General features: G+C 41.2%; 1 protein-coding gene across 1 annotated transcript in view; it reads left to right on the top strand.

Annotated features, from left to right (window-relative positions):
• Nucleotides 1-13119, top strand: part of GLIS3 (GLIS family zinc finger 3) — a 477578-nt gene that overhangs the window by 416810 nt on the left and 47649 nt on the right. The window contains exon 7 of the mRNA XM_068974601.1: nt 1470-1638. Within this exon, the coding sequence (XP_068830702.1) occupies nt 1470-1638 (169 nt within the window). The remainder of the gene's footprint in view (nt 1-1469; nt 1639-13119) is intronic.

A 13119-nucleotide genomic window follows, 5' to 3' on the forward strand; every position in this document is an offset into this window, starting at 1 on the left:
TTTGGGGGCTGGGTCATCTGGGGTATTAGTTCTATCCTGGAGAGGTTGGAGAAAAGTGTGCTGGTCTAAAAATACAGCTCCTGAACTTCTAAACCTTCAAATCTCTTTGATTATGTGGCTGCTTTTTCTGAATCCTGAACCTGATTTTTCAAATTTTTTGAAATCCATTTATTCTTTGATATCAGTAGAGTAAGTTCCAAAAGAGCAGAGATGGGTATAAAGCTCTGCAGAGCTTTGTATAGAGAAGGCAGTTAGAGTCAGCATAATGATGCTGCTATTATTGCAGCATAATGAGATATCTGCTGAGTGGGTCCGAACATGGAGAGAGTCCCTCTGATAGTGATAGACTCGGAAAGTGACAGGCCCCAGTTTCTTCTGTGATAGCGTACCAATTAGCTGATCTAAATGGGTACATATTTAAGTTTGAGGTCATGTACAGTTCCCAAAGGCTAGACTGCCCTCAAGAATGAGGCTGTAACTGACTCTCTGTGTGATAACAGACAAGAGCGGGAGAAGATCCCCGAGGCCCCTTTTCCATATTTTGTGGTTTGGGGAGAGGACTCATTTTTGATAAAGACTGGGTATATTTATTCATCAAACCATTGGGAAATGACCAGGGTCAGTTAGACTCTCAAGTTAAAAGAATGTAGGGTCCTGCAGTGGTACTAGGATCAGGGGAAGCTCTGTTCTCAATTACATTGATTTAGGAGAAGGCAATGGCACGCCACTCCATTACTCTTGCCTGGAAAATCCATGGACCGGGGATCCTGGTGGGCTGCAGTCCATGGGGTCGCTAAGAGTCGGACACGACTGGCGACTTCACTTTCACTTTTTACTTTCATGCATTGGAGAAGGAAATGGCAACCCACTCCAGTGTTCTTGCCTGGAGAATCCCAGGGATGGGGAAGCCTGGTGGGCTTCTGTCTCTGGGGTCACACACAGTCGGACACGACTGAAGTGACTTAGCAGCAGCAGCAGCAGTGACAGGGAGGCTGGGAGTGACCCACAGCACCTCGCTGTGGTGCCAAGAAAAGGAGGGAAGCCTATGTTGTGTCCTTCTGGGTCAGCAGACCGGACACTCTGTTACCTGATTCTCATCCCCTGTGACTGAGAAGTGCAAATACAGAGACCTGCGCCCAGGTACAGTCATTACAAGATGGACTAATTACACAGTGTCCAGACAGGGCCCTTGCCGGGCAGGGCAGCTGTTATGAGACAAACCATGAGCGTCAGCCTGGAGTGAGCAGACATGAACTCCTCAAGCAACAGTAAAGGCGCATTAGCCAGGAACCTGTTCCACCATGAAAACAGAAGCTGTGTATATCCAGTAAGGGGAGAACTGTTCCCTTAAAACCACCAAGAGGAAAACAAACAAGCCCCTAAAATATGCTTGCTGTCAGCCTTCAGTATTCAAAAAGCATGCACTTCATTTGGGGTACAGCCTGATGCTTGTTCTCCCTTGATTTCAGCTTCCATTTTCTCCAGCAATCACTCAAGCCGAAGCGGAACAGCTGCTGGGGCCGTGCCACCCCCACATCCTGTCAGTCACCCTTCTCCGGGACATACTGTACAGGGGAGCCCCCACAACCCCTCCTCCCAGTTACCTCCACTCGCAGCTGTGGACGCCGGAGCTGAGAGGTAAGGCCATCTGTCTCTCTCTTCTAATAGGTGGCGCCGCTAAACCTCTCTCCACCGAGAAGAGCTTTGACAGTTGCTGAATTTTATTAATAATCCATTGGTGGGTTGAATTACACAAAGGTGACATTTTAAAAGTACATACACAGAGCACGTGAATCAAATACCTCATTATCTGTTTAATTTTCCATGGGGGAAAAAAATGAAGATACTGGTAATAATCAACCGAAGTGTCTGATACTGACCAAACAGATCAGAATTTTCTTGTCTTTCCTTAGTTTGTTTCAGGGACTCAGTTTTAAGGTAATGTCTCTATAGATTGAAATGCTTTCCAGATGTAAGTTGGTGCCTTCAGAACCATAGATCAGTAGCGTTATCTTAAGAGTACAGCATAAAACGGCACAGGATTTTAAATGCAAAGAAGAAAGGGGCTGTTCACTGAATACTTTGTGTTGATACCACCCTTGTAAAGAGTTTCTGAAAGAAAATTTTTAAATCGTGACATTTAGGTCCCTTTCTGTGGACTGCCCAGCTGTCTTGTGGTATGACAGTATGCCACTCTTTCCATTCTCTCCACTTTTCATCTGGCTTGAATTGAGCTATGGAGGGGTTACTCCTAAATATCCACAGGGGAAAAAGTTCTTGTGGGTACCTCTATGCAATCCTGGAGTAGTAGACATTAGGTGGACAAAATAATGGGTTGAATAGGCAATAAGAATAAAGTTTTGAATCTTTGATGTCACCAGCAACCTGTGGTTTTGTTGGTGCTGGCCTGGTCTAGGAGTTTTTTAATGTGTTAAGTCCACTGAGCCACATTCTAATAATGTATGCCTACTGTTTATTAATACATCTGTTCATTCAAGAAGCATCCTTTGAGTCCTTGGTAGAGAAGGAATTCAAGTGACAAGATAATAAAGTAATTAAGACTTGAATCAGGGGGGAGAAGCAGGGAAAATAAGAAGGAGGTTATTGTAGGAGTCTCTGTGAACAATATAAAGATGTGAACTAAAATAAAGAAATAAGATGGAGAGTTTATTCAAGGGCTATTAGGATATAGAATCACTAATTATTAATGTATGTATGGGGTAAAGAAGAAGGACCAGAATTCATTCTTGAGTTTTATCCCAAGACATCAAGGTGGAAAATGGTGCCATTAACACAGGAAAAGAGGATGTTGAGTAGAGGAAAGGATGGGAAAGAAGGAATGATAATTAATGGACTTTGGGGTTTTGAGTTTTAGGTGGCTGTGAAACATCCATGTGGATGTATCCGATAGGCAATTAAAACATGGATCAGATAGGTTAGACTTATCTTAACACTTCTGTGTTCATGGCTAAGTGTAAACAAATGATTAGCCTTCTCCCACGAAACCTGTCAGCAAACCAGTACAAATGATAATCATCTATTGAATTCATAGACTTGCCAGTTATTGGATCTATTTCCATAAATTCAGTCGAGCTTATTCATTTTAGAATTTTATTTAGCTTCCAGTTGGGTTTTAAGTGATATTATTCATAAGCTTTTCATCATCCCATTTCATTCTGCCTGGTCGAGAATTATACCCTACAAGGTAGTGAAGCTAAGAAACCATCCATAGGGGCCTCTTCCTCTTTGCCTCATCTTCTTATTGGTACTTGTAAAGATTCTTTACAAGAATATAAGGAGAAAGTAATCTGTGTGTTTTCTTTTTTGTACACAGCCTTTAAAAGAATAAATGTAGAAAAAGATTATAGCCATTAATGGAGTTAAAAACAGCAGCCACCCAAACACCAGATTAAGTCCCAGCTCCCACAGCTGCTGATCGTTTGAATGTGTTCCTTAGATGCTCCTGCTGCTTAGCTTGTTTCAATTTTGTCTTTTACATTTCATTTTTTATTTTATAATTTTAATTTTGTCTTTTGTATGTTGGTAACATATTTAAAAACTGTAAGAATGGCGCAGTGAACACCCATATATACTCTGCACCCATGTTCACCGGTTGTTAACATTTTGCCACCTTCTCTCTCTTTCTCTTTCTGACTTGAGAGAGCCTTTGTTTGTTTGCTTGTCTGTTGTTTCTGAACCAGTCTGAGAGATTGTTGGGAATATCAATGAGCATTAACCCTAATTACCTTAGGAAAGATCTCCTCAGAAGTATATTTCTCCTATATAATCACAATGTAATTATCACACTCAGGAAATTTAACATTGATAGAGTGTTATTATCTACTATGCAATCAATATTCAAATTTCTTCATATGTATGAATAAAGTTCTTTACAGATAGAGTTGTGGGTTTTTTTTAAATGATCCAGGATCTAATAAGGATCATATTTTTCATTTCTTTTCTGTCTTCTTTACTCTAATGAATTTTCCTAGCTTTTTAAAAATTATCATCTTTGTCATTATTATTATTTTTTTTTTCATGACATCAACAGTTTTTGAAGAACTCAGGATATTTATTTTGCAGGATGTTCCACAATTTGAACTTACTTGATTTTTTCCTCCTAAACAGATTTATTCATATTTGGCAAGAGTAACGGCATAGGTGATGGGGTGTTCCTTAGCTCTGTTGAGCCTTAGTGTGCAACTCACAGGGAATTAGGATTAGATGAACCATAGCAGGTAAAGCACCTAGACTGCTACATGGCATGAGGATGGGCAACCTTGACACAGCTGAAAGGTTCAGGTTTGGAAGCCAGAGGATGTTGTCGAATGATCGCAGTGACTGATAACATGAGTAGCCATGGAAGAGTAAGTGGAGAGGCGAGGAGGGTGGTGCGCTTTGTGTGGCTGGGCGAGTGAAGTGGATCTGCCCACTTCTGCGCCTCTGCCTTGCTCCTCTGCTCTCCCCGCAGCGTGCGCGCCCCATTCCTCTACCAGCCCAACTAGAAGGGGCAAGGGCATGGAAGGTTATCTCTTCCAATCAGGTTTGAAGTTGAGGATGACTTGAAACAGCCATGAATTATTCACTGTGTTTGCATTAGCGTTCAGCAGAAAAACACTAAGAGGAAATGTGCTTACCTTCCGCTTTGGGTTTATATATCTTTGCCTCTGTTTGCCTGGGAAATCCCCCAGTAAAAACTTCAGCAGTTTTCCTAACGGAAATAAGTTTATCACACTTTGCGAATTTTAGTGGGAATCTGGCATTTTCCCCCTGCTTTGCGGGCATTGATTCATCATTTATTTAACTTTAACTTGTTAATAAAATGGGCTGAGTCACTGTCATAAGTCAGGAAATGTCCACTGCATCTATCCAGTTAGCATGAGGTCCTTTGATCCTTCCCACCGTAAAATAAAGGAAATGCAAGTTCTCTCAGTTTGACAAGGTTCCATTTTTATTTTGAAATATTATCTGAATGATACATCATTTCAGTGATTTAAGCCAAATCACACCACATCACCTAATGTTGACTTAACATTATTATGGGAAGTGGTGTTTTACTGTGTCATGTTGATTGAGCCAGTGGTGCTTTTTGACAGTGGCTTCCCATAAGAGGAACCCAGTGTCTTGGGAAATGTTAATTTACTGAGTTTCAAAGTATGTCTGTTAGACTAGAGAAAATAAACATTGATGGAAATCTTTCTTTTTTTTTTTTGAAATGGAGAGATCTCCCAGTCCCAAGAATAAGTCAGCTAGACTTGTGTCACTGATCTTGTCCAGGAGCATGTTGGCTGCCTCTCTTCATTCCAAAAGAAGGCCACAAATATGGTGTGCTTTGTAGTACAAGTGACAGACGTAGGGGACTTGTGGATTTACCAGAGTGGAGTGACATGTAAAGGGCTTCCTATGCGCCCCACCTCTGAGCCAGAGAAGACTGAAAGCAAGGAAAGATGTGCTCTTCCCTGAAGAGAGTACATTCTGGTACAGCAATCAACATCAAAGAATGTTAGGGCCAGTTGTTTTTGAGAACATAGTCTAAATACCTTAACCAAATAAGAAATGTCAGCTTCTTGAGTCTAAATGAAGTATTGGGAAGACTTACTATTTTCTACTCATATCAGCTGTAGTATTGTTAGAGTTCTAGGTACTTTGATGTATGTGCAGTCTTTCTGTGCCTTTGAGTAACCAGGGCTGGTCTTCATAGACAACATTTTCTAATTCACCATTGGGAACCTTTTGTGTCTTTCCTGGATGCCAGTGGGTTACAAATAACAATTGTTTTCTATGTAATATCTTTGCAATTATGTAAAGTTCTTTAGCTCTTGCCAAATCAACCTGCTCATTGACTTAGTTTGGTTGTTTCTTCATCTTAACTCAGGATCTTTCTCTGAGAGTCTAAAGAGACAAGATAGTCCCTCAGTATCTTATCATCCTTGACCAAATGTTATCAGCCTTGAGCTTGGCATAATACTCAACTTGCCTCTTGCAGCTCCCCAGTTAAATCACTGGGTCCTTATTATCCATCTTGTTTGTTTTCCATTTCCCAGATGTCTATTTGCTAACTAGATTATTCTCTGAGGGCAGGAACCTAAAGTTTTCTTGTAACCTCCAGGTTTCCTGTGCTCCTCTTCACAGTGGTAGATCCTAAGGAGGTTTTGACAAGCAAAAACGACCAGTGAGGGGAATGCCTCGGAAACAGGGCTCATTACCAACTCCTGTGTCTAGCCTGGAGGAGTTTCTAGAAAGGATTACTCGCCTTGATTCATTGCTGTGAAGGGTGGTGACCGCAGTTCTCAAAGGTCCTATACCTTGTCTAATCTGCATACTTCTATACAGTACATAGTTGTTCTAATACAAATATTCATGCATACACATGTTGCTGGGAGTCTCTTGCCATTGCTAAGGTTCCATTTGCTTTCCTGTGGTCTTTAAAACTGGATGCTCAATACTAACTATTCTCACATATTTACATCTGTAGCATCTAAACAGCTCAAACTAGGCCTGCTTTGCTATATTGCCCTTCCCAGAACTTCCTGAGTAAACAGGAACATGGATATCTTCAGCCACTCACCTTTTCCATAGACATATATACACATTCTCTCTCTACACTTAATCTTTTCTCTCTCATTTTAATCTTCTATTCTGTGTGCAATAATGACTAAATCATAAGCATCATATAAAATATTAAAGTTTATCAAAATCAATCCTAACATTGAGATTTGTTCATTTCTTGAGTCAGTCAGCTGGAGTTTGGGCACCAATGCAGTATACTAGACACTGAGGATATGTGATGAAGGAGACTGATGGGAGTCCTGCACTCTTTAAGCACCCAGTCCTGTGAGAGCTAACCAGGTCAATTGGTGATCATAATTTAGGATGTTAGGAAGGGTTGCTACAGGAGATGGTAGAGGCACCTAACCAAAATTAGGGAAGCAGAAATAGAAGAAGAAATGTCTCCTTGAAATCTGAAGGTCTATAGGGCCATATACATATATGATATATGATATTGCCTCACACACACACACACATATATTATAAACTAAGAAGAGCGAGAGCAGGCAAGAGTGGAGCTTCATAAATAAATGTTGGAAGAGCCTCATGAACTGCTATAAGGAGTTTGGGCTTTATCTAGAGAACAGGCTTTGTGTATTCGGCTAAGACAGGTACCCTGGTGACTCTGGTATACATTTCTAAGGCCTCCATATCCTATTATCCATCATGCAAGAGTTCAAAACATATTCTGGGCCCAACAAAAGAAGAAATGATTAAGAGTGTATGAATGATTTGATAGGATGCTCACCTGATGCCAGGTCGTGAGCATCATTCTTTGGGTTTCAGACCTTCCTATTCAGAAGACAGTTATCCACATTTAGCTCTCCATTAAGGGGTCAATTTCTTTCTAGAAAAGAGACACAGATATTCAAGATTAAGAGAGGTGGGGTCCAAAGTCTACCCTCAACACGTCTACTTGAAAATTGAATGTAATGAAAGTTGTTCTGATGTTGTTGTAGGCACAAAGAGGAAGAAAATTCCAATATCCTAGACTTGATGATGGAGTTTACAGCATTGGATCTTAGATTGGAAAGGACTGAGGTCCTTTTTACTGTTTGGTTTTCCTTAAATCTCCGGGAAACTTCCAGTACTTCTTGATGTATATTCCAGGGCAGAACAGCCCACCAGTCTTCAGTCCAGTTCAGTTCAGTTCATTTCAGTCACTCAGTCGTGTTCAACTCTTTGCGACCCCATGAATCACAGCACGCCAGGGCTCCCTGTCTGTCACCAACTCCCGGAGTTGACCCAAACTCATGTCCATCAAGTCAGTGATGCCATCAAGCCATCTCATCCTCTGTTGTCCCCTTCTCCTCCTGCCCCCAATCCCTCCCAGCATCAGGGTCTTTTCCAATGAGTCAACTCTTCACATGAGGTGGCCAAAGTATTGGAGTTTCAGCTTTAGCATCAGTCCTTCCAATGAACACCCAAGACTGATCTCTTTTAGGATGGACTGCTTGGATTTCCTTGCAGTCCAAGGGACTCTCAAGAGTCTTCTCCAACACCACAGTTCAAAAGCATCAATTCTTCAGCCCTCAGCTTTCTTCACAGTCCAACTCTCACATCCATACATGACCACTGGAAAAACCATAGCCTTGACTAGACAGATCTTTGTTGGCAAAGTAATGTCTCTGCTTTTCAATATGCTGTCTAGGTTGGTCATAACTTTCCTTCCAAGGAGTAAGCATCTTTTAATTTCAAGGCTGCAGTCACCATCTGCAGTGATTTTGAAGCCCAGAAAAATAAAGTCTGACACTGTTTTCACTGTTTCCTCATCTGTTTCCCATGAAGTGATGGGACCGGATGCCATGATCTTCATTTTCTGAATGTTGAGCTTTAAGCCAACTTTTGCACTCTCCTCTTTCCCTTTCATCAAGAGACTTTTTAGTTCCTCTTCACTTTCTGCCAGAAGGGTGGTGTCATCTGCATATCTGAGGTTATTGATATTTCTCCCGGCAATCTTGATTCCAGCTTGTGCTTCTTCCAGCCCAGTGTTTCTCATGATGTGCTCTGCATATAAGTTAAATAAGCAGGGTGACAATATACAGCCTTGATGCACTCTGTTTCCTATTTGGAAACAGTCTGTTGTTCCATGTCCAGTTCTAACTGTTGCTTCCTGATCTGCATATAGGTTTCTCAAGATGCAGGTCAGGTGGTCTGGTATTCCCATCTCTTTCAGAATTTTCCACTGTTTATTGTGATCCACACAGTCAAAGGCTTTGGCATAGTCAATAAAGCAGAAATCAGTGTTTTTCTGGAACTCTCTAGCTTTTTTGGTGATCCAGTGGATGTTGGCAGTTTGATCTCTGGTTCCTCTGCCTTTTCTAAAACCAGCTTGAACATCTGGAAGTTCACGGTTCATGTATTGCTGAAGCCTGAAAACTTCTTAAATATTGATCATGACCACAGCCATGCTTCATCCTCTGAGGAAAATATCAATTGTGTTATAGGCCTTTGGAATGAGCTTTCTTCTCCCAGTGATATTCACTTTACTATTAATAATAGCTTCTTATAAATAAGCCACCCAGATTCATTCCCAGTAAGTCACCCATACCAGGAAATTGGTGATATTTGTTACTTTCTTCTTACCTACCCAGTGATTCTGAATGGATCCTTGGAAGAAAAGTAAAACAACAAAGGCATTGCTGAGCTAGCTTCCCTAGTCCTCTCTAATTTATCTCTAATTTAAACTTCTGTGTTGTCTGCCAAACTTTTATGAGCCTAATTTCGTTCTACCTTCAGGTACATTTTAAGCCTAATCAACTCTACTCCTCCAAACCTACTTCACCGCTGTCCCCTTCTATCTCAAGTACAACAGCCCCCTAAACTGGTTTTCCAGCATCCAGTCTTGCCTACCCACAACCTTCTACCTTCACCCAACACACACTTGGTCTCAGCTCCACACCACAACAAGAGCTGCCCTTAAAGGGTAAATTGAATCATTGAGGGTTTCCTACTGACATCTGTGTTCCCACCATTCTTGGAATAAAGTCCAAGCTCCTTTTTCTAGTGTGAAGGGCAGCAGTAATCCTGAACAGATGACTGATGCTTTCCCATCTCCACATTCTTCTCTGTGTGACTTCATGGCAAAGCAGGAGATGCTGATATGAGCTTTTGTGTGTTACTCCACCAAACAAATAGCTGGATTTGTGGTTCAAATATTCATTCACATCAGACTGTTTTCCATGGATTTAAAATTTTGAAATGCACTATTTCCTTGTTTTCAAATTAATTATAAACACACACCACAAACTATCTATTAGAAAGTCTATAAAAGGAATTATAATTTTTAAGTGCCAGTGGAGTTTTTTTCACCTCTGAATGCCAAATCAGCCATCTTTGTTTTGTTCCCGCATTCCAAACAGATCCACTTCATGTGAAGCCCGAGATGGTGTTTTTTTAGTCCCCTTGGATTTTCAGTCAGGAAAGTGAGTCATGACAGTAACAAGGAAGGCTTGAGGTAAAATAGAATTCTTTTTCTTGAAATCTCTACTTGAGTACATTAGCATGAAGCAACATGGAGTTCACTAAGCCATTAGAGTATTCAGATGTATGCAATGTGTTTTCATATCCTTTCTCTGAAAGAGCAAGTTATATAGAGCCAGAATTCCTAAAGTGAAAGCCCACAAGCCATTCTAGCCCGAGTCAAGATATCCACATTACAAAGTACCTCATCTCTGATATAGAAAAGGCTGCAAAGGAAATCCTCTGCTTAGTGTTTTAACAGTGTGATCTGGAAATCAACATCATCTTTTCCCTTCTCAGGTAGAAACAGTTGGAGAAATTGGCTGCTGAGAAACTGTGTATGTTTTTGTAGGTGAAGGACTGTTTGTTCATTAGTGGTGAGGAGTCTTATTGAGGAGAAGAGAAACAAAGAGACAAAGTTCTTTTGGTTAGTCGTTTTTGGTTAGTCTTTGGGTTAGCCTCCTTTTCTGAGAAGTAGTCTTTAGTTGCTTTTCTGTTTAGTTGAAAGGAGAAAAACTTTTCTCTGTTTTAATCATCTACCTCGGAGTAAATGGCTGAAACTGTTCTCTTGAATAAGCTATTTTCCCCTCAGAAACAGAAACTGGCTTCTGGACAAATACTCAGCTGGCCATTCATACCAGTTCGACAAATGTATCTACCTGGACACAAGAATTGACACTAAGTTGGGAACCATGTCTATGGAACCAATAGTCTCAACAGAGTATTTCTTCAATAGCCAACATTTATTATTGTTGCATAGTACTGGATGAGGAGCTGGAAATGCAAAATGATAGCATTTTGAGGATTTAATGCTCTTTCCATCTGTAAGAACCAAGAACCTGTCTCTGCACATGCTAAGTTGCTTCAGTAGTGTCCCAACTTTTTGCGACCCTATGGACCATAGCCTCCCAGTCTTCTCTGTCCATGGGACTCTCTAGGCTAGAATACTGGAGTAGATTGCCATGCCCTCCTCCAGGGAATCTTCCTGACCCAGGGACTGAACTTGTGTCTCTTACATCTGCATTGGCAAGTGGGTTCTTTACCACTAGTGTCACTTGGGAAGCCCTAACCTTTTCTCAAGAGATCAAATTGCAAACATCCGCTGGATCATGGAAAAAGCTAGAGAGTTCCAGAAAAACATCTATTTCTGCTTGATTGACTATGCCAAAGCCTTTGACTGTGTGGATCACAATAAACAGTGGAAAATTCTGAAAGAGATGGGAATACCAGACCACCTGACCTGCATCTTGAGAAACCTATATGCAGGTCAGGAAGCAACAGTTAGAACTGGACATGGAACAACAGACTGTTTCCAAATAGGACAAGGAGTACATCAAGGCTGTATATTGTCACCCTGCTTATTTAACTTCTATGCAGAGTACATCATGAGAAACACTGGGCTGGAAGAAGCACAAGCTGGAATCAAGATTGCCAGGAGCAATATCAATAACCTCAGATATGCAGATGACACCACCCTTCTGGCAGAAAGTGAAGAGGAACTAAAAAGTCTCTTGATGAAAGGGAAAGAGGAGAGTGAAAAAGTTGGCTTAAAACTCAACATTCAGAAAACTAAGATCATGGCATCCGGTCCCATCACTTCATGGCAGATAGATGGGGAAACAGTGGAAACAGTGTCAGACTTTATTTTTATGGGCTCCAAAATCACTGCAGATGGTGATTGCAGCCATAAATTAAAAGACGCTTACTCCTTGGAAGGAAAGTTATGACCAACTTAGACAGAATATTGAAAAGCAGAGACATTACTTTGCCAACAAAGATCTGTCTAGTCAAGGCTATGGTTTTTCCAGTGGTCATGTATGGATGTGAGAGTTGGACTGTGAAGAAGGCTGAGCACCGAAGAATTGATGCTTTTGAACTGTGGTGTTGGAGAAGACTCTTGAGAGTCCCTTGGACTGTAAGGAAATTCAACCAATCCATCCTAAAGGAGATCCAGTCCTGGGTGTTCTCAGGAAGGACTGATGCTGAAGCTGAAACTCCAGTACTTTGGCCACCTGATGCAAAGAGCTGACTCATTGGAAAAGACCCTGATGCTGGGAAAGACTGAGGGCAGGAGGAGAAGGGGACGACATAGGATGAGATGGCTTGATGGCATCACCGATTTGATGGACATGAGTTTGGGTCAACTCCGGGAGTTGGTGACAGACAGGGAGGCCTGGCATGCTGCGATTCATGGGGTCACAAAGAGTTGGACACGACTGAGCAACTCAACTGAACTGAACTGAACTGAACCTTTCTCTAACTGTGAATTTTTGTATATATGATGTTTCTTATAATTCATTTCTATAGCCAATTATTGAGTCTCATTTTCAAGAAAAGGTATTAAAAATTCATTTGTGGTTACTACAATAGTAACCTGACATTCTTCAGATGAATAAAAAAAGCACATATAAACAGCACATGTTATTACTGACCAAACCACCACCCAGCTAGTTTCTTTTCAAATTTAGGGATTATATTGACTTCTGAGATCTCATTTAGTAGTGGCTTTCAAAGGCACCCAGCTGTACTTGGTCAGAGTACTACACTGGATGTCAGTTCTAAAAGTCCGGATGTTGTCCAGAGACTTGTGTTTGCAGTTTGAGACCATGAGGAAGGCCCAGAAGAAGTCATTTTTTTAATCTACCTCTCTACCTTGCTTTCTCCTATTTGGACAGAAATAACACTTTTCCTCTCATTTCTCATGTGGCATTCTCATTACTCTCTCTTCTGAATGTTTTTCTCTCATCCAGTGCATTCTGTTGCAAGGCAGACTGAACTCTGTGCCTAACACTCTGCTGAACAAGAGAAAGCCTTCCCTTAGCCACAGGACCATGAGTTAATCCCCTTGTTTTGACCTCCTCAGAGCTGCCCAAGGGATGACATCATTACAGAACTTTTTTCCACAGCAGTATTTTTGACATGAAATGTCTAAGACCACTCTGGATAAATGTTCTTCTGGTTGGCACCTTTTTGTAAAGAGGATTTGGCAGAATCAGACTTTTCTTTCCTTTTTCCCCTTCACATCAAATTCTGAAATAAGACAAACAACAGAGTCACAGCCAATTCTGCAGTCAAGATATTCCAAAAAGCCTGGCTCTTGGTTAAATG

The sequence above is a fragment of the Capricornis sumatraensis genome, chromosome 6, assembly GCF_032405125.1.
Source record: "Capricornis sumatraensis isolate serow.1 chromosome 6, serow.2, whole genome shotgun sequence".
NCBI lineage: Eukaryota > Metazoa > Chordata > Mammalia > Artiodactyla > Bovidae > Capricornis > Capricornis sumatraensis.